Source organism: Sphaerodactylus townsendi, linkage group LG13, assembly GCF_021028975.2.
Source record: "Sphaerodactylus townsendi isolate TG3544 linkage group LG13, MPM_Stown_v2.3, whole genome shotgun sequence".
In the NCBI taxonomy this organism is placed as follows: domain Eukaryota; kingdom Metazoa; phylum Chordata; class Lepidosauria; order Squamata; family Sphaerodactylidae; genus Sphaerodactylus; species Sphaerodactylus townsendi.
Genome location: NC_059437.1, coordinates 40,533,075 through 40,555,218, shown reverse-complemented (window position 1 = coordinate 40,555,218; position 22,144 = coordinate 40,533,075). Strand labels below are relative to the sequence as shown.

At 45.1% G+C, this 22,144-nt stretch overlaps 1 protein-coding gene across 1 annotated transcript in view; it reads left to right on the top strand.

The window, feature by feature from the left end:
- RBM19 (RNA binding motif protein 19) overlaps positions 1–22,144 on the top strand; it is a 114,157-nt gene that overhangs the window by 883 nt on the left and 91,130 nt on the right. The window contains exons 3-16 of the mRNA XM_048514997.1: positions 456–587; positions 1,287–1,319; positions 2,011–2,227; positions 3,331–3,617; positions 4,245–4,325; positions 6,157–6,235; positions 7,508–7,579; positions 8,301–8,501; positions 9,213–9,343; positions 11,020–11,141; positions 12,855–12,951; positions 14,002–14,112; positions 15,114–15,314; positions 17,141–17,258. Coding sequence (XP_048370954.1) covers positions 456–587; positions 1,287–1,319; positions 2,011–2,227; positions 3,331–3,617; positions 4,245–4,325; positions 6,157–6,235; positions 7,508–7,579; positions 8,301–8,501; positions 9,213–9,343; positions 11,020–11,141; positions 12,855–12,951; positions 14,002–14,112; positions 15,114–15,314; positions 17,141–17,258 — 1,882 coding nt within the window. The remainder of the gene's footprint in view (positions 1–455; positions 588–1,286; positions 1,320–2,010; positions 2,228–3,330; positions 3,618–4,244; positions 4,326–6,156; positions 6,236–7,507; positions 7,580–8,300; positions 8,502–9,212; positions 9,344–11,019; positions 11,142–12,854; positions 12,952–14,001; positions 14,113–15,113; positions 15,315–17,140; positions 17,259–22,144) is intronic.

Here is a 22,144-nt window from a genome sequence, read left to right as displayed (position 1 = left end):
TTTCTTTGACAGGTGAAGGATTGATTCGTTCTGAGTTGGGTAGGTGGGTGAGGATGGGCCATTGTGAGTGTGGGTAGGGATTGCCATTTCTGGATTGAGAATTTATGGTGATTTGGGGTGACCTGGGAGGGTGGAATTTGGGCAGGAGGCCTTCCCATCCAAATACTAACCTGGTCCAGCCCTGCTTAACTTTTGAGAACTGATGAGATTTGGCTAGCCCAGGGGTAGGGAACCTGCGGCTCTCCAGATGTTCAGGAACTACAATTCCCATCAGCCTCTGTCAGCATGGCCAATTGGCCATGCTGGTAGGGGCTGATGGGAATTGTAGTTCCTGAACATCTGGAGAGCCGCAGGTTCCCTACCCCTGGGCTAGCCTGACCTGTCCAGATCAAGGCTGGAAGTCTTAGAAGAACCCTTATGCACAATAGTATGGTCCTAATTCAGATTCTTTACAGGTTGAATTCTGTAAGTCTTTTGGAGACCCGTTGAAACCTAGAGCATGGAGCAAACATTCCCCCAAATCTCCTGGGTTGAAGGAAACTCCCAAGAATCTCACAAAGACTTCAGATCATACAGAATCAAATCAGGTAAGAATAACATTGCTTTTCCTTCTGTGTTACTGTGCCCTTGGAAAGATGTAAAGAGTTGTGTGAATTAATCTGCCACGCCTTCCTGGATTTCCTTTTTGATGAAATGCTCCACGGGTTACTATTGTTTGCAACCCCCACCCCATCCAATTCTCTTTGAAGATTAAAGAATTGTATTTAAGCATCAGTTTCATGAAAACCATTATCCTCTGCATGGTTAAACACAGCACTTTGATTGCTTCAGTCGGCTTTCAGGAACACTTGCATTTTTATACAGTTGTACCGGCCATTTTGTAGTTTCCATGCTGCCACAGGAAAAAAATGGTGACTGCAACTGTATAAAAATTAAAGTGCTGCTGATAGCCATTCGGAGCAATATAAATGCTCATTTATCGAAGTGCAATGTTTAACAATGCACAGGATAATGGTCTTGTTGAAACCAGTGCTTAAATAAGGTTTTTTAATCTGAAAAGAGAATCTGGACTTCTTTGACATGCAAGGGCATGCACGTTCGACTTCTGCCGAAGGACACATGACGGCATTGTCATCTTTCAGTGAGAAGGGATATTGTGCCATCTCACATTCTATTTTTTATAAATTACTCTGTCTCTTATTTTCATGAGATCTCGAATAAGGTGTTAATCAGCTCTAATCTCATCTACAGTCTTACAGCAAGTGTGTGTTTCTTTTTGTTTTTAGGATAAAAAGAAGACCACAGGGCACCTAGAACAGGTAAGTCTTTTTCATGGAGGGTGGAAATTGTCCAAAAGAGGACAAGGGTGTCTGAGTGCAATGCTAAAATGGTGTATGGATGAGTATCCTTTGTAATGGTCCAACCAGGGGTTTAGGATTATTGAAAATTCATGGCTTTCCTATGGTTCCCTTCTGTTTCATGTGAGTTTTCCAAATGGCTCCAAGTGGGAACATACAGCATGGCAGTCACAGGGCCCTAAATATCCAAGAGGGGGTATGTGGTTGTCTCTGTTGATCCCCCAAACTTGGCAAAGTGCACAAAAGGCCTCCTTGGAACATGTTTTCCCATTCTGCAAATGAGAAATCATGGTCTGGGCCTTGAAAACCAATCTACTGAATGTGATGTGTTCATGGATTAGCAGCCTGCCCAGATCTTTCGTTCACCTACACTATCTCACAACATTTTTTGAACTCTAGCTACCTTTTGAACTAATGTGAGCCTCTGGCCATGTGCAGAGCCATTAAATAATGACAACCCACCCCTAAAAATTGAGACGAGATCATAGGCGGAATGTATCTTTCAGGGCCTTTCTCAGCCTTCTACCTGAGGTTTTGGTTTTTCAGAAGTACCGAGGATTAAACATGTGTTTTTCTGCAGGCCACTCAGATAAGTTTGCGACGGGTCTTGATGCTCTGTCTTTGATTTTTATTTTCCTTTTCTTCGCAACAGCTGGAAGGAGAAGAAGAATTTCAAGATTTCCTTGCAGTTCATCAGAAACGGGCCCAGGTAGCCACTTGGGCCAATGACACGAAGAATGAGGAGCCCAAGAAAGGCAAAAGAAAGCCGACTGATGATTATTTGAACTTTGATTCTGATGAGTCTGAAAGCCTTAGTGAAGAGGAAGCTGAGCTTGGACTGGAAGAGCAAGATGCTGAAACTACCCAAAGTTAGTGACATATTTTCTGATATGGCAAGTAGTTTCCCTTGTTGGAGGAGACAGGAATATAAGTATCTTATTGGAGTCACTAGGAAATTATAAAAATGTGTATTTCTATTTGTGGTCTCTGCCCCAGGGACCATACAGTCAGCTAGGTAAGATAGAGCTGGATGTGAAGGGGCAGCTTGGTGGTGGTTCAGAAAATTTGAAGCTAAAGTGAAAAGTCCTTGTCAAAGACAATGGCATCTATTTGCTGACATTTTAGAAGCTGCACATACGTACACGACTTAAATTGTTGCATTTCATGAAACATCAGTCCATGAAATTTAGTATTGTCTATACTAATAGTTAACTGCTCTTCAGAGTCTCAGGTACAAAAATTGATTTTCATTCATGCTCCTCCTCTTCCCCATGGGATCTCAAAGAGTTGTACATCAACCTTTTCTCCTTCATGTCATCCTCACAGTAATGTTGTGGGGTCGATTAGGCTAAAACTGATGATTGGTCCATCACTAGTTGATGCAACAAACAGTGGCAATTGGAACATCAGAAAGCGAGGCTGGATGGCCATCTGTTAGGAGAGCTTTGATCGTGCGTTCCTGCACTGCAGGGAGTTGGACTTGATGGCCCTTGGGATCTCTTCCAACTCTATGAATCTATGAACTGGAAACATTGCTAACTAGACATCAGATTCCATGGAAGCCCATTTCAATGATGAAAAACTCATTGTTTGTGTTAATGGGCAACATTAGGCGACACAGTATATAAGGGTTTTTCATTTTCAGATAACAATACTTGTAAGGTGTATTTCCAGATGTGTTATCTTTAATCTTTTTGTTTGTATATAAGACCACTGAGGAACTCTGAATAGGCTGAAATGGATGTGGATGTATCATCAATAGTGGTGACTTAACACGGCTGTATCATCAACAGTGTTTGAAATTTGTGGAACAGTTTGTACTGTTCTTTAACGTCTAGTCTGTATTTCAGGCCTTGTGTTTTTAATTAACTTTTTATGGTTTCCGCAAAAATTAAGCTATTTCATTATCTGCTAGCCCCCAAAAAAGGTCCTCGTGTAGCTGGAGATTTTCCGTTCTTTTCCCAACATGCAGAGACGAAAAACTCTAGAGGAAAGGCAGCTGTTTGCAAAGGGCTCTCAGATCTGGATTACCTGAAGTCTAAAGTGGTGAAGGATGACGACACCACGCCTTCATCTGAAGAGGAGAGCGAGACTGAGGACACAGACAGTGAGGAGTCTGCAGAGGGAAGGAAGCAGCAGGAGGAGGAAATACTTAGTCACAAGGAAGCTACTGATTCTGTTCTTGCAGCAAAGGGTATCCTGGATGAAAAGCTCAAAGGCCAGGAAGTACAGAAGAAGAAATTGAAAGTCACAGCCCAGGTATGCTGCAACCTAAACCTGGACAGAGTCCTTCAGAGTCTAAGGCCTTTTCCGCATGGGCCAATTAAACTGGGATAACACTGGTAAAAAACCCAGGTTGGGGGGGAACTTTGCACAGATTCTGATCCTAATGCAAATCCGCTCCGCGTTTCCCCCCTCCCAACCCAGGTTTTTCAGGAATCATGTTATGTGCAATTCTTTGTTTTAACGTCACAGTTGTAGCCGAGCGAATGGCTGTGGCTGCAAGACGTGTTCAAACAAGAGAATCGCATATAATCCTGTTCTCGAAAAACCCTTCTCAGACTCCCATTTATGGAGCCATGCAGGGGAAACAGGCCGTACCATGGCCGGGGGTAAGTGGGTGCGTGCGTGCATGCATGTATGTGTGTCAGTCTTTCGCAGGCAGGCAGGGAAAACAGGGAAGAACGAAAAGGATGCGCCTTCATGCGAAGGCACATGCCCTGGCCAACAAACTAGCTGTTCACGGAACAGCGAGTTGTGCGCAGCAGCTGGGGCAAGGGCAGATTCATGTAACCCACCCCCCCGCTTTTATTGGCCCGTGCAGAAAAGACCTAAGATCAGACACCTTTGAGGCTTTTTGATGACCAACTATTCGTCTTTTCACAGGACAAAACTGTAGTCAGGGCAAATGAACCTACCACCCCATACACAGTGAAGCTGCGTGGTGCTCCATTCAACGTCACAGAAGTAAGTGGCCTTGGCAGTAGCTGATACAAAACTTAGCGGATGTGAACCTATGTGCTGAACTTGCATTTATTCTGGAAAACGAAATCCCTTGATTCCCAAATGGTAAAAGCATAACTATGGACTGGACTTCTCTCGGATGGGGTGCCACCCCAAAAAGAAGCAGCAGTGGCATAGGAGGTTAACAGCTCATGTATCTAATCTGGAGGAACCGGGTTTGATTCCCCGCTCTGCCGCCTGAGCTGTGGAGGTTTATCTGGGGAATTCAGATTAGCCTGTACACTCCCACACATGCCAGCTGGAAGACCTTGGGCTAGTCACAGCTTCTCGGAGCTCTCTCAGCCCCACCTACCTCACAGGGTGTTTGTTGTGAGGGGGGAAGGGCAAGGAGGTTGTAAGCCCCTTTGAGTCTCCTGCAGGAGAGAAAGGGGGGATATAAATCCAAACTCCTCCTCTTCTTCTTCTTCCTGCTCCTCGGTCACTGCTTCTGAGATTAGGTTCCCCAGAGCTGGGCCAGGGAGCAAGACAGACATCATGGGCTGGTCCACAACTTAGCACTTGAAAAACAAAGATGTGTAGGCGGATGGGATGAAACTTGTGCTTCTCACTAGCTTTAAATTTCCCTCTTTGTAAAACAGAGGATCTGTCACTCTTGGGACTGTGATTCATAGGTTTTCTTCAGCGGCGGATGGAGGGCAACCTGGGGAACTTGGTTCACATATGCAGGGGAATGGGGTGTGGTGATGTAGCAGAGACCAGAGGTGGCCCTGCACCACTTCAGTCTGCCTGGGGAGGATGCCATTTTGGAATGCTCTCATGTGTTAAAAGCTCCCAGCAGAGAGAACGCACAGGAAGCAAGAGGAGAAGAATTTTCCCTTTGTCTCCTTTGCATGGAATGAGGAGGTTTTTTTTATTATGGAGAGATGTGCAAAGCTGGGATTTGCGCTCTTCAGTCTCAGATGGCGCAGTCTGCTTTTTTGCCACATTCTCCTGTAAGTGCGACTCTTGCCTTATTTCTGCTACATGTGCCGCAGGCACACAGCATCAATCCCACAGGACTGTTACCCCCTTGCAGTTGCACTCTCACTTGCTGGGAAGCACCAGGGTGACTGTGGAGTGTAGCAGGGATTGCTGCTCTTTTCACCATATGAAAAGATGGAAAAATACTAAAGAAAGCCAGAGTGGTGTAGTGGTTAAGAGCAGGTAGATTCTAATCTGGAGAACCGGGCTTGATTCCCCACTTTTCCACCTGAGTGGCGGAGGCTAGTCTGGTGAACCGGATGTGTTTCCGCACCCCTACATTCGTGCTGGGTGACCTTGGGCTAGTCACAGTTCTCTCCGAACTCTCTCTGCCCCACCTACCTTACAAGGTGTGGGGAGAGGAAGGGAAAGGAGCTTGTCAGCCATCTTGAGTCTCCTTGCAGGAGGGAAAGGTGGGGTATAAATCCAAACTCTTCTTCTTCTAAATGTTTTCTTTATCCTTCCCCCCCTCTCTCTCTTTCTCTGCCCTCTCTCTCTCTCTCTCTCTTTCTCTGCCCTCTCTCTCTTTGAAACTTAATTTCTTTTGTCTAAGGATCGTCTGACTTCTAAAAGCACTAAGGATAGGACAAATGGCAGACTGAAGGCATTCCAAGGCCAGGGGCTCAGCTGGGAAGTGAAAATTGACTGGGAAAATATTATCTCTGTTTAAAAGGGGTTGGATGAAGTTGACTGGGTTGCATTTGGAATTTTACTCTTTGATTTTGTAATACCAGAAGAGTTTCCTGGTGTGGACCAGAAAGCGGACTCCTTCACACCTCTCAGGCTAACCATCTTGATGTTCTGCTGTTCACAGCAAAACGTGAGGGAGTTTCTCTTGCCTCTTCGGCCGGTGGCAATTAGGATTGCAAGAAATGCCCACGGGAACAAGACAGGTAAAAAGGATTGTTACACTGGGAGAGGTGTTTAGATATGCTCTGTTGTTGTATCCCTGCTTCCTCAAATCTTGGCAAGTTAGCAGGGACTTTGGCCTGCATATAGCTGCATTCTGTCTTGGGTTGCCAACTGTGGGTTGGGAAATTCCTGGGAATTTGGAGGTGGCCCTGGAGATGGTGGGGTTTGAGCAGGAGGGCCTTCAGCAGGTTCTGATTGTACAGAGTAGGCCCTGCAAAGCAGCCATTTTTGTCAGGAGAACAGATCTCTGTAGTCTGGGCATCGGCTGTAATTCCAGGAGGTTTCTGGGCTGGAGGTTGGCAACTCCAATTATGCCCCATCACTTCCTGTTTTAAAGCCTTCTCTGCCTTGCAAAATTGTCACATTCCTGCTTTGATTGAAATGGAAAGAGCAGTGGACAGTAGTCCCTCTTGAGTCGTCCCTGATGCTGCTCATCACTTCCTAGTGTGCCACCTGGAAGAGCTCCCCCTGCTGGGCAGCCCTTCATCTGCGCTGTACCTATGCGACTTGCAAAGAATGGTGGGGGGGGGGGGGCGGCGATGGGGAAGGCCTGACTCATTCCTGGATGCTTCTTGCAGAAACAAATTGGATTATAAATTAATTTCACCCAGTCCACATCTATGAGGCAGGAATGCAAGATCCTCCGACAATGTGAAAATCATCCTGCACATAGATAAGAGGAGGGTCTTGTCAAAGTCTGGCCTACCTGAGATACTGAAGCAGGGCCCAGAGGCCAAAACCTTCCCCTGTTGGGGTCCTCCTGCAAATCACACTTGGAACCAACCTGCCTTTTGAATACAGAAGTTTTATTTAGCTATGTTGGCTAATACACCTATGTGGACTCTCCTCAGCATGAATGCTCTTCTGTGGTCTTGTCTTTGAAATTATCCTGAGCAAGGGCTATTGCTACATCTGGTAGCAGGGAGTTCCCCAAGCTAATTCTGCATTGTGGAAAGACCTGTTTTCTTTTGTGTGTCCTGAATCTATTGCACATCCATTAGAATGCATTCTGGGAGAGATGTAGAAAAGTTTTGCCTCTCTATTTTCTCCAAACCACCCATAATTCTGTAAAACCCTGTCATACATTCCCCCACAGTCCTCTTATTGACAAATCCTTTAAAAGGGGAAATAGAATGGGTTCTCAGTATTGATAGAAATTGTTTCCATTATCAAATTTGTTCGTAAATGTATGTCTGATTTGCTGTTTTGATGCCTACCTAGGTCTTAGTGTGGTGTTCGTCATTTGCTTTCAGGTTATGTCTTTGTGGATTTCAGCAGTGATGCGGAAGTACAGAAAGCCTTGAAACAAAACCATGAATATATGGGTATGTCTCTGTATTGAAAGGGGGCAGGAGGAAATAAGTCTTTGGAACTCAGTAGTCTTTGAAACTCTTTAGCCGGCTTCCTGAAACCTTTTGTCGGTGTGGATTAAGAAGAAGAAGAGTTGGATTTATATCCCCTTTTTCTCTCTTGTAAGGAGACTCAAAGGGGCTTACAATCGCCTTTCCCTTCCCCCCCCCCCCCACACAACAAACACCCTGAGAGGTAAGTGGGGCTGAGATTGCTCTGAAGAACTGTGATTAGCCCAAGGTCACCCAGCTGACATGTGTTGGAGTGCACAAGATAATCTGGTTCATCAGATAAGCCTCCACAGCTCAAGTGGCAGAGTGGGGAATCCAACCCTGTTCTCCAGATTAGAGTGAACCTGCTCTTAACGACTACACCACGCTGGCTTTCAGCAAAATTTATCCCAGCAAAATCATCTGATTGTTCTGCATGAGCCACTTGGACAGGGGAAGGGGCAGCATCGCTGTTGTCGCTAAGCTTCTTAGAAGGCAGAACAGTTGTGCCATCCTGGTGCAACTAACCCCCCCCCCCCCCCCCGGATTGCACTGTTATGTTCAAATCCTTCCTTAACCATGAAACTCCATGAGTGGGATGGCTTTAAGCCAGTTAGCCACCCCCCTTCCCTCGGCACAATCCTACCTTACTATCATCGCAACCCCTTGAAATATATAACAGCAGGCTGTTGGTGCTCTTGGACAGGTGGACGGTACATTGAGGTGTTTCGTGAACAGAGTGGTACGAAGACGAAAGTGTCCTCCAAGGGCCAGGACCAAGTATGGCAAAGGACAAAGAAGGATGATGAGGAAGAAGAAGATCTGTCCGAATCAGGAAGACTGTTTGTGAGAAACCTTCCCTACACTAGCACGGAGGAAGACTTGGAAGGGATATTTTCCAAATATGGTATGCCATTGGTCCAGCTTTGCTCAGTTTTCCTCCCTATGTGAAAGGGCTAATGGTTTCTGCAGTGACATCTACATGGATTCTGGCAGCGAAAAAGAGCATTAAGCTGGACAGCATTGTAGTAGGCCCCTGGCTTAGAAAAATCATGTAAATTTGTCCTCTGTTCAAACTCCAGTTTGCATTTAGACACTCACTGCTACAAGACATTAAATGAACCTGAATGTATGTGTAAGTGAAAGCTGATTTTGGTTGCTCGGATTGGCAGCCATCTGCAACATAATCCTTTGACTTCTGTGATGTCAGCTTGACATATCTGTTCAACAAATCCGTGGATATGATGATCAATTAACCTCAGTAATCAATGAAACCTCCACGTTCAGTGGCCGTATACCTGTGGTGGCAGGCAGTGCTGTTGTGGGTTTCTCAGGGGTTGCCATTAGATCAGATCCTTCAGGGCTGCTTTGTTCATTTTCTCAGCCATAACCTTTGAACATGGGTGTTCAACTCTAACCCTCCAGATGTTCACAGACTACGATTGCCATCAGCCCCTGCCAGCAGGACCAATTGGCCATGCTGTCAAAGGCTGATGGGAATCGTAGTCTGTAAACATCTGGAAGGCCAGAGTTGGACACCCCTGCCTTAGAGCCTTCTTCTAGACTTCACTATGTCTTTGTGTTCTTTTTTTCATAAGGTAAATATGTTTCTCTGCAGGGCCTCTCTCTGAGATCCACTTCCCCATTGATAGTCTGACCAAGAAGCCAAAAGGATTTGCGTTTGTCACCTACATGTTCCCTGAGCATGCTGTGAAGGCCTTTGCAGCAGTCGACGGACAGGTTTTCCAGGTACAGCTGATGTTCTCGCTGCTATATCCATACCAGCAAAAGGATGAAAGCCGTGTTTTGTGTACCCCACCTTTTAAAAAGTCTGCAACCCAACCAAATTATGCAAACTGAGCAATAAACCCAGCAGTAGAGTTGTAGAATTATGCTCTAAAACTCCTTATTTTCTCTCCTAATCAGAAAACTTAGTCCTACTCTGCTTTTGACGTTTCTAAACACATTAGTCACGAAGTTTCAGTAATATCTTTCCCCATCAAATGGGCTGGAAGCTAGTTTTTCTTTCCTTTTTTTAAAGAAAAAGGAGGAGAACTTGGAAGGTAAAATAAGTCTGGAAGTAGAGGCTGAGTTCAAGGCATCTGAGGGGCTGGTATTTGTTGCTGTTTTAGTCTTGCTTTTCAGACAAAATTTGATCTTCTATAGCAGTTCCTGTCAGCTAAAAGTCAATACACTATGAGCTGTACCTAAATCAAAGGGACCCAGGCCCAATCCTCAGGCTTACAAGCTAGAAGGCAAAAATACACAATGAGAGAAGAAGAAGAAAAATTTGGATTTATATCCCCCCTTTTTCTCCTTTATGGAGACTCAAAGGGGCTTACAAACTCCTTTCCCTCCCCCCCCCCCACAACAAATATCCTGTGAGGTAGGTGGGGCTGAGAGAGCTCAGAAAAACTGTGACTAGACCAGGGGTAGGGAACCTGTGGCTCTCCAGATGTTCAAGAACTACAATTCCCATCAGCCCCTACCAGCATGGCCAATTGGCCATGCTGACAGAGGCTGATGGGAATTGTAGTTCCTGAACATCTGGAGAGCCGCAGGTTCCCTACCCCTGGACTAGACCAAGGTCACCCAGCAGGAATGTAGGAGTGCGGAAACACATCTGGTTCACCAGATAAGCCTCCACAGCTCAGGCGGCAGAGCGGGGAATCAAACCCGGTTCCTCCAGATTAGAGTACACCTGCTCTTAACCACTACGCCGCTGCTGCTGCTGCTGCTGCTGCTTACAGGAGAGGAGAGGGAGAAGGAAGGGAGATTAGTTTGACCCCTTCGAGGAAGACGTGTTAGCAAGCATTTTCATCCAGTTGGATCCAGGATGAACTTTTCTTGTTTGGATGGAAACAGGGCAACTTCGCAGTGGTTCCTACCCCTATGGAGGGTGGCAGGCCAGACAGTCCTTCCTTTTGCCTCCATACTCATAAGGAAACAGGCATTCTCTCTTTTTTAAAAAAATGAGAATTTTTATTTATTGTACACATCTAAATAACACATAGAAAGATAAAGAAAAGATCCCAACCTAATCCCCCCTCCCCCCAATAATAATATTAAATTAAAAGAAAAGGAAAAAAACCACATACACAAACACCTGGACATATATATGGTGACTTCCAGCGACTTCAGTAAGGATCCAAGCATAAATCTAACTCCGTGCTTATAATTAATATCTACATTTTTTCACTCTTAGTCGTTATAAGTCTTAATCCAATACACTGTTTTTATTTAAGTCTCGAAACCTTCTGTTGTTTCTCTGTTTGTGTAAGTTTTCAGTAAGTAATCCGCCAAGGATTTCCAGTCTTTCAGAAAATTGTCCATAATTCTTGTCTCTTATAACCACCTTTGCATTATTTTTAGTCTCCAGACCGATTTCCTTTAGTGGTGAATTTGTGGCTCTTCTTGTTGCTTAGGGCCGGATGTTGCACGTCTTGCCCTCTACAATTAAGAAGGTTGAAGAGGACAGTTCTGACGCTGTAGGATCCTCTTCCTACAAGAAGCAAAAGGAGTCAAAGGACAAAGCCAACAGTTCCAGGTTTGTTTTGGGAGAGGTGAAAGGTACTTATTTTCTTCTCCCTTTCCCCTGAAAAGCTGATAAGCATTTAGAAAGGTGCGTCCAAAACTCTTGGCAATGATTATGTTTTTTTCCCTCTCGGGGTTCCCTGAGTTAACAACAGAACGTTTTGATCCATTATTCCAGGTTTATGATCCAAAACCAGGCAGAACAAAAACCTGTTCCCTACTGCCATCCTGTTTCACATTTCCAGGCAGATGTGTAGGCCAGTGGTGACGAACCTATGGCACGGGCGCCAGAGGTGGCACTCAGAGCCCTCTTTGTGGGCACGTGCAAACAGAGTGCCCCCCCACATCTAGGCTGGCCTGCGCCGCTGGGCTCGATTATTAGCATTAAACTTAAGACCAAGTTTTGGGGAAGCAATGTAGGTAACCCTGTTAAGCGCTGTTAAACCCCACTGACTTTCATGTGAAGAACTAAAGTGTGATCCTTTACCTGGGAGTAAGCTCGGTTGCTGGCAATGGGGCTTGCTTCTGGGTAAACCCTCCTAGGGTCGTGATTCACCCGTTGGAAGAGTTGCACGGTTGCTTTAAAGCCAAACCACTGACTACCACCAAGCTTACTCCTGAGTAACACATGCCTTGGAGCCAACCGTTTTTTTCTAAACTAAAACCTCAGTATTCAGGTTAAATTGCCGTGTTGGCACTTTGCAATAAATACGCGGGTTTGCGGTTGCAATTTGGGCACTCGGTCTCAAAAAGGTTCGCCATCACTGGTGTAGACTGTTGAAGGCAACTTTGAAGTTTCCTCCAGGATCTTGGTGGTTGACTTCCATGAGAAACTACAAATTTGTAGCTGTCCCTTGTTTGCATCATAAGACAGGGCCCACGGCATCAGCTCAGTGGTTCATATGGCCTAATATCTGGTTCCCCACAGTGACTAACTACATATTTGGAATAGTCCACAGCAGGGAGCACAGAAACCCACCCACCCCTTTCCCCATCAATTGGTGTTCAGAAGGAGAGCAGTTCTGAACCTGGAACACCCACAACCATTTGTCCCTGGCAAGGGGTTCCCAACCTTTTTGTGCCTGTAGGCACCTTTGGAATTCTCACAGAGGGTGGAGAGTAGAATCAGAAGGGGGTGGGGCCAACCACAGAATGCCACGGATCAAAGTGATATACAACTCTACGGCATCTGGGGGGTGGGGAGGAACAATGACAGGAGAAGGCGTTTCCAGCTATATTCCTTTCAGCGCCTGTCATTATGCAAGACCAAGAAGTCCCATCACAAAAATTTCTAATGTCTTTTGGGTACCCGTTTGTCTAAGTATTAAGCAGAACTCCCTAAGGAGATGTGAACAGCTGCTTGGGATTGGAAAGATGCCAGGAAACAAACCTTTCCTTGAATCTTTTGTTGGAGAGAGGCTTGAGGGGACCAACAGTGGAAGGGCCAGACTGCCCCCCCCCTCCCAGATAGCCATGTGATTCTCCCTTTTGAGATGATTAAGGGTGATGTGACTCATAATAATGATGATCTTGTGATTCATGTAGCTCCTGTAGTTCAGGTCAGCATTGTTAACCCTTGGTTGCAGGTTGGAGACTGTGTCTGAGCATGAATGGTTTGCCTGTGGCTAACTAATGAGCGTATGGCAGAGTCCAGATTTGAACTGGGGGGCATTCCCTTCGTACTCCCAGGTTAATGGAGATTATTTTTCTCCTTCCTCCTACCTAGTTCTCACAACTGGAACACACTGTTCATGGGGACGAATGCTGTGGCGGACGCAGTTGCGCAAAAATACAACTCCACCAAGAGCCAAGTATTGGATCATGTGAGTTTAGGGTGACAGTTTTACAACACTTTGACAAAATTGAAAGACTGCTCCTGCTTCATGTGGTGTAAAGGTTTCTATAGTGCGGGAATAGAAAAATGGGAGCGGCCAGGGATTTGCTGTTTTCCTCCAAAATGCTATGGTTGGCTGCTTAGAGCTGCAGGCCTTCCGTTGGCCAGCTGTAATGCCTTTCTTACAGTATGGTGTAGTGGTTAAGAGTAGGTGCAGTCTAATCTGGAAAACCGGGTTTGATTCCCCACTCTGCCACTTGAGCTGTGGAGGTTTATCCAGATTAGCCTGTGTACTCCTACACATGCCAGCTGGGTGACCTTGGGCTAATCATCGTTCTTCAGAGCTCTCTCAGCCCCACCCACCTCACAGGGTGCTTGTTGTGGGGGAAGGGAACGGAAATGAGATTGTAAACCCCATTGAGTCTCCTTACAGGAGAGAAAGGGGGATATAAATCCAAACTCTTCTTCTTTTTCTCCCATTAACTATCTGCAGTTCTTCCCATCCTTTTAACTCTTCTTTTGCCACACTTATTCCATAGGCCTTATTTTTCCTCTGGTGAAATGGTTTTCCTGACTATGGGAAGCCCAATGCTATTTTCCCAATCACCACCACCCCTTAGGGGGTTCAAGCTTAAGATTTTAGTCCTTGTTGATACATGTTGTGATTTGTTATCCTGGCGGCACTAGGGTGGTAGAACTTCGCTCCTGTTCAGCCAAGTGAAGTTCTTGGCTGGGATTATGTATGCTACCTGCAGCACCAAAAGCATAAGCTCTACCGTTTTCAAAACTGGGAAGTGGAGACGAGTTGTCTGTTTCTTTATGGATGTATAAAGCTAGCTTATGCAAAAGTTCATCTAGCTCAGTTTTGAACTGGAGAAGCTAGGGTCTGGATATGGAAACTTCTGCATACAAACGTTTAGAGACTGTGGCTTTCCAAGCTTGGCAATTTCATTTCCCCAACATCCAGCTGGACTTTGTCCACTAGGAAGTGCAGAACAACTGGAATGGCTGTTAATAGTCTCTCTTTCTTTCCTAACAGGAGGGCAAGGGCAGCGTGGCCGTCAGGGTGGCTCTAGGAGAAACAGAGCTGGTCCAGAACGTCCGCCAGTTCCTGCTAGACAACGGAGTCAGTCTGGACTCTTTCAGCCAGGTGAGGAGTGTGATGTCTGTTGCTGTCCTTCCAGCTGATGCAGCACTTTGATTGAGGCAAAGCTGGAGGTGAAGACCAGGAAGTTGGCTGTTCGCACACATTTTGTTTCTGCTAAACTTTTGGGATAAGCTAGGGCCAATGCACAGAGTGTTTGGGGGCTGTTGCAGACTTTGTGAGCGGGGTGGAGTTCAACAGCAGACTGCCAACAGGACATTTTAAACCCTTCTCTCTAGCTAGTAATATTTGGATTTCAGACCTACACATCCCTCTATAATGTCAAGGGTGGTATAGCCCTTGCTGTGATTACTTTACCATATCAAATCTCAAATGCTCATGTGATGATTTGTCTACTAATGAGTACATTTTACTAGTTCATAATTTGAATTGTAGTTTCAGGAAGGATTATCTTCTCACCCATGCCAAACTGGTTAGTGCAGACTTGGGGTTCAGTCTTGTGGCCTGTTGTTTTTTTGTAAAAATCTGTTTCATTAATATGTCCAAAAGTTTTATCTATCTATCCATCCATCCATCCATCCATCCATCCATCCATCCATCCATCCATCCATCCATCCATCCATCCATCCATCCATCCATCCATCCATCCTTTGTTAGACTGACTAATAAAAAAAAGGTTTGGACAATTAACTGGTCAAATAGTGTTTATTGATCGAGTATATTTTAAAATATAAGCATTGTTATTACAAGCTTCACTTCCTTAATCAACAGATTTGATCCTAATGTAGATTACAAAATCAAATCAATTAACTGTTACTGAAAAATAATTCATTTTTAAAATGTGATGTCACTACTTTATACAGTGTTAAGGCTTTTGTAAATGTGATTCACTCAGTGGTTCTAATCTTGGAATGCGGGGCAATCTACATCTTTTGACTAATTGCTTAAACATTGCTGTCCTAAGCCTTAGGAACTGGAGTACCTTAGTATGATCCATAAAAAATTCTAAATATTTTATTTCTCGTTTCCCCACCTCATTCTGTTAGGCTGCTGGCGAGCGCAGTAAAACTGTGATTCTGGTGAAGAACCTGCCCGCTGGAACAAAGGAGGCAGAATTAGAGGAGTCCTTCGGGGCTTACGGGAGTCTGGGCCGGGTGCTGCTCCCTGAAGGAGGGGTGACTGCTATAGTGGAATTCCTGGAACCCACAGAAGCCAAGCGGGCTTTCACAAAACTGGCATATTCAAAGGTAAAGATGGTGGCAGCGTTGTGCAGAGAGACCAACCAAGCAAGAAGCAGTGGCTATTTCTCAAGCACCTGTTATATTTTCAGAAGCTCCAAAGTTCAGTCCCCAGCATATCCATCCAGAAGGACCTCAGTAAAAGGTGTTCCGAAAGACCTTTCACTGACTGAGATCCTGGAGAGTTTAATAGTATTGAGCTAGGTGAAGTAACGATCCCACGCAGAAGTCCTGTTTACAAGTTACAGTGAACACTTGTATATCCTGTATGTACGTGTATACATCTCTTTGTAAGAAACAGCCAACACAAGTTCACTTTTCATATGAAATTGGGGACCAATATCTGGGCATTTGTGAGGTTTAAATGTCACATTCAACTGCACATGCAGTTATGCAGAAGGTAATATGAGAATTGCTCAGCATGCATATACAGAAAAATCAAGAGTATACAGATTGTACATTTGAGATACAGATTGTACATTTGAGATGGATGTACAACCACAGAAGACTTACAGACTTTTAATTTCCTAGTGATATTTTAAGTCTCCTGTGCTTATTTTATAAATCGCTGCACCAGATTTGGGGATCCAAAAACCCTGTATACAGATTGTGCATTTGTTCACTATAACTTGTGGACAGGCTTATACCCTATTCAGGATAAAGATGGCAGGAGATTGGTGACTTCATCCGTCATTTTGTGGACCGTCTTTGTTCTAGAATGCTCTGCTCAGATCCTAGCGTCTTAGGGACAGAACTGCTGCTATACCTGCTTTGATGTCCACCTGCTTAGACGATTTTAAAGGGAACTAGACGTGTTCATGGAGGATGGATCTATTGACAGCTGTGTTTCATGATTATTTAATGGAACCTCTAGATTCAGAGGTGGTATACCTCGGAGTGGCAGTTGCTTCAGTGCAAAAAAATGAGAATTGTCGCCTTCACGTTCTGCTTCCTGGAGATTCCTGGCTGCTCACTGTTTGAAATAGGATGCTTAACTGGGTAGACCTTTGACCTGATCCTGTAAGGCTGCTTTTATGCTTTTATCCCCATGTTACAAGAGAGAAAGATGACTCTGCTCGGTAGGTCTCCTGCTTTAGATCAGGACGTGTTTCAAGCTTCCTGGATGGGAGGTAACCTTGAAACAATCTGGAAGTTGTTGTGCGTTGCGTGGAAGAATTTATTTTTTATTTGATTGATAATCCATCTTTCTTACTGTGACTCAGGGTGGGAGATGGATGTACAACCACAGAAGACTTACAGACTTTTAATCTCCTGGTGATATTTTAAGTCTCCTGTGCTTATTTTATAAATCGCTGCACCAGATTTGGGGATCCAAACAGCCTTAGTTGTCTAAGATGTAATTGGCAAACACTCCACCGTAATGTAAACAATTACAAAATTATGTTAAGGATTTTTATTTGCAACACGGAAAGTACAACCATAGAAGGGATTTGGTGTCTATGGTGCCCTGGATAATAATTCCTATGGGATCACATGCCTTACTCATGTATTTTCCCCCTTCTAGTCAACTATTAAGTATTTCCTTCCATTTGTGCCTCAAGGTTTAAACAACTCTTTGTATTAATTGCCTCATTTTCATTATATTGTGTTAGCTGTTTTCACTGCACTTAGGTCGTTTTAGAGCTCTAATAGTTTGTCTGTGCAGCGTATCCTTTCTACTGGGGGCTAAAACTATAAAAAATAGTTGTGTCAATGACTGCCACAGATGTTTGGAAGGTCCAAAACAGCAGCAGGGGACCAATTGTATAAAATCGCCTTTAGTCATGCTGATTCTTTGACACTACTGCGCTATAGTGAAACTCTTCCTGTTTCAGTTCCACCATGTTCCCCTCTACCTGGAATGGGCACCTATGGGAGTCTTTTCTGGTCCTGGAAAGAAACAACTTGAGGCATCAGGAGGCGAGAAGGAAGGCAAAACACAGCTGGGAGCTGGTATGCATCTGAATTTTAAGTAACGCATGGCACCTCTACAACTCTCTCATTCATTTTATTGAGTCAGGCAGTCTATGCACCATCTCTCTGCTGCAGACATGTAGTGGTTATTTTTCCCTGGCCCTCTGGAAAATAACAACCTAATAATTTATATTCTGCCCTCCCCTAGCCAGGTAGGGCTCAGGGCGATTTACAGCAAGGTAAAAACATCAGTGTGGTAGTATAAAAGGTGACACAAAAATGAATATATTGAAATAAAATAAAAATGCATAACATTTAAAAATATGGTGCTCACTGATCACTCTCCCCTGGAAAAGAAGTAGGGAGAGAAGGGAAGAAATGTATTTCGAAAGACAAGATATTTCATGACCCAGGGGCTACTGTACAAAAAGAAGAGAAGTGTTGGATTTATATCTCCCCTTTGTCAAGGGAGCTTACAAACTCCGTTCCCTTCCCCCCTCACAGCAAACACCCTGTGAGGTAGGTGGGACTGAGAGAGCTCCAAAGAACTGTGACTAGCCCAAGGTTACCCAACTGGCATGTGTTGGAGTGCACAAACTAATCTAGTTCACCAGATAAGAAGAGTTTGAAGAAGAAGAGTTTGGATTTATATCCCCCCTTTCTCTCCTGCAGGAGACTCAAAGGGGCTTACAATCTCCTTGCCCTTCCCCCCTCACAACAAACACCCTGTGAGGTAGGTGGGTCTGAGAGAGCTCTGAGAAGCTGTGACTAGCCCAAGGTCACCCAGCTGGCGTGTGTGGGAGTGCACAGGCTAATCTGAATTCCCCAGATAAGCCTCCACAGCTCAGGTGGCAGAGCGGGGAATCAAATCTGGTTCCTCCAGATTAGATACATGAGCTCTTAACCTCCTACGCCACTGCTGCTCCTAAGCCTCCGCAGCTCAAGTGGCAGAGCGGGGAATCAAACCCGGTTCTCCAGATTAGGCTGCACCTGCTGTTAACCACTGTACCACGCTGGCTGTGTAATACTCATCTCACTTCTTACAATTCAGACTGCCATAGTAAGGTACTGTGGTCATGTGACCAGAGGTGTACCTTTGGGTCAAAACTATTGGTATTCTTTTGTAGCAAACTGATGTCCAACCTGGAGAGATTGGCAGATGGGCATTCCCTCTGGCTTTCCCCAAAGAATATGAGGTTGTTCTTAAAGTCTTTGCTTCTGTCCAGGATAGTGAATGCCCTTGAAGGGAATACAGCATGTTTCCTGTACTTCCTGTTTGATTTCTGGAGACCGGGCTTGGAGAAATTAAAACTGGTTGAGTCTGTGGTTTGAAGAAGAAGAAGAGTTTGGATTTGAATCCCCCCTTTCTCTCCTGTAGGAGACTCAAAGGGGCTTACAATCTCCTTGCTCTTCCCCCCTCACAACAAACATCTTGTGAGGTAAGTGGGGCTGAGAGAGCTCAAAAAAGCTGTGACTAGCCCAAGGTCATCCAACTGGCATGTGTGGGACTTCACAGGCTAATCTGAATTCCCCAGATAAGCCTCCACAGCTCAGGCGGCAGAGCAGGGAATCAAACCCGGTTCCTCCAGATTAGAATGCACCTGCTCTTAACCACTATGCCACTGCTGTTCAAGGCTTGAAAGGGGGAGGCTGGAGTAGTGTGTTGGGGGGCTGTGGAGCTCAGCTCCATGAAAGGGTGAAGTGAAAGAATCCTGTTTTTATAGGAGCAACTGTGGCTCAAAGGGAGAGTACCTTCTTTGGCTGCATAAGGTTCAGTTCTGTTGGACAGGGCAGTATGTGAAGTGAATGACATCTGCCGAGGCTCTGAAAAGCTGTCACGAGTTGGCTGGCTGACCTTGACAAACCAATCATCTGACTTGTTAAAAGGCAGCTTCATGTGTGTTCTCCTTTGGCACTCATTGTCATGTGATTTTGTGAGAAGCTGATTGCATTGAGAGCCAGCGTGGTGTAGTGGTTAAGAGCAGGTAGACTCTAATCTGGCGAACTAGGTTTGTTTCCCTGCTCCTCCACATGAAGCCTGCTGGGTGACCCTGGGCTAGTCACAGAACTCTCTCAGCCCCACCTATCTCACGAGGAGTCTATTGTGGGGAGCGGAAAGGAAAGTAGCTTGTAAAACGCCTTCAGTCTCCTTAAAGGCGGGAAAGGCGGTGTATAAATCCAGACTCTTTTCTTCTTCTTTCCTATTCATGAAAACAACTAGTGAGGGCGGCTCAGAAGCTCAGAGTGCAGAGCCACAGCTTTGAACAGCTAAAAGCCCCAAAGCTCAACTCTGTTCCTTTCCTGTTTAAAGGAATCTCAGGTGCCAGGGCTTAGAAAGACCTCTGCCTGGAAACTTGTTGGCCAGCTGTGGGTGTATAGGTCTTTTAATGTCAAGTCACGCCGCAAATTCCCGCCGCTCTTGCTTTAGTGACATGACCTTCTTTGTTTTGTGTCCTCACCTTGGGTTCTTCTTTTCTTTTCAAAAATAAATCTCCTGTCCGTGTGGTTCCTGAAGGAAGGCGGGAGGGAGAGAGGGAAGGGAAGGGAAGGGAAGAGCAAAGGAACTCGACAATCCTTTCCACATGCTGTTGCCAAGAGCAATTTTCTTTTTCCTGCACCCCGGACCTTCACCTCCAGATAAAAGGCTTTAAGCGCTAGAGTGCCTAGAAATCTGCTTGCAGCCGATAAGGGTCTCTGCCGCCAGCCTCCAGCACCCAGGGGAAGCAGCAGTAAATTCTTATGTCTGATTACAAAAGAGCTCCATGCAGCTGACTTTTATTGTGCAAACTGCAGGTGGAGGGAAGGCCCCCCTCCCCTTTTCTGTTGCTTCTATTCCTTGTTGCTCTGATCTGCTTTTTTAACCCCCTCTTGAGAATCAGCAGAGTTTAGTGACTATAGTGCTAATTTGTGCTAGCTATGAAACTTTTTTTCCCTACTCCTGAAGTGTATTTCTGTAGAAGGTAATAGTCTATAAGATTGAATGTATCCTGGTTAAAGGCAAGTGCATTATTGCAAACCAAGGTTCGTGCCATTCACAGCTCAGAGGCCCAACCACGGTCTGAGATTCCAAATATACCGGCAAACCCATTTACATCTGTATGTCTGTTTTCGTTTTCTTTCTGTTTGTTCTACTCAATCCCATGGTTCAGTTACTTTCTGAGACAAAGCAACTGCTGCAAATGTTGCTTAAATGTCTCATCAAAACCATAGCACAGACAATGGTTTGCAACTTCACTTCAAAACAAATTTTCTGATTTTAGATCTCTGCTTTGCAAGCTAAGGTTTGTTGATGTGGACATCATGCTAAACCAGTGGTTCTCAACCTTCCTAATGCTGCGACCCTTTAATACAGTTCCTCATGTTGTGGTGACCCCCAACCCTAACATTTATCCATTTTACAGATGGAGAACACTGATGCAGAGAGTTTTAGGCGACCCTGTGAAAGGGTCTTTTGACCCCCAAAGGGGTCCCGACCCCCAAGTTGAGAACCACTGCTAAACCATCCTTGTACTTATTCAGCCATGCTCTGATTCACTGCCAGAACTGAACCAGAGAGAGACTCCAGAATGTCCCAGAATCAAGTCGGGTTTTGTCTGTAGTGGCAAAATGACCACATGCTGTGAATACTTAAGTGTCTAACCTTGGACTATTGTGGTTTCTGCTTTCCAAACTCCAAGTCTGGTTTATCAGCTGCATGAAGGGAATTGAGAAAACAATGCGCTCCATGTAGGCATCTTTTACCTTCCACTTGTATCCAAAACAGCAGAAAACATTCCATCCTAAACACGTGAGAGTTATTGCTTGACTTGCATCCTCCCTCTCTCTCTCTCACTCTCTCAATAGCTATAGTTAGCTGCTGAGGTGAAAGGACAACTTAGAGAGAGATGTGAAGATTTTCCATCCCTTTGTTAGGGAAAATAGCAAGAAAGAGCCATTCCACTAAAAGTACAAGATTATCACGGTTTCAGTTTTCACTAGAGCATTAAAGGGCTGTTAACGATGGAACCCTTGAAGATTTAATTGGAAGGCTAGATAGATTTCATTTGTGCTGCAAGGAGGGTGGGGAAGTTTTGCATAACTGAAAACAGGAAGGGGGGGTTGCAACTCACTGGTGGAGTACATACTTTGCATTCAGAAGGTCCCCAGTTCAGTACCCAGTCCCTTTGGTTTAAGGATTTCATGTATCAGCAAAGGCCCTTCTCTGGAGAGCTGCTGTTAGAGTAAACAATATGGAGCTAGATTAGTGTTTTGCAAACTTTTTCAGGCTGCTGCCCCCCTGGCTCCCAGGCCACATCCCTAGTGCCCCTCCCCCCCCCACACACACACACAATATGAACATACTCCTCATTCTCTGTGTTAGGTCTACTGCAAATTCAAAACAACTTTGAACACAGTAAACACACTAGTACCTTAGTGTAACCCTTGTATGTTAGTGCAGGCAGCTGTTTCGGTTGCCAGCGTGGTGTAGCCAGTGAGGTGTAGGGGTTAGGAGCAGGCAGATTCTAATCTGGAGAACTGGGTTTGATTCCCCACTCCTCCACCTGAGCAGCAGAGGCTTATCTGGTGAACCAGATGTGTTTCCGCACTCCTGCGTTCCTGCTGGGTGACCTTGGGCTAATCACAGTTATCTCAAAACTCTCTCAGCCCCACCTATCTCACAAGGTGTTGTAGGGGAAGGAAGCGAAATGAACTTGTCGGCCACCTTGAGTCTCCTGACAGGAGAGAAAGGTGGGGTATAAATCCAAACTCTTCTTCTTAGCTGAAAATGGGTGGCAATTTACACACACACACACACACAATCACTGAGAATGGCTTCCTTGAAGTTGGTTCTTACAAGCAAGATTTGAACCAGAGACTACAGCTCCTTCTTATAGTCTCTGAATATCGCAGCTATCTCCACATAGAGGTCGTTGCTATCTCTTCTG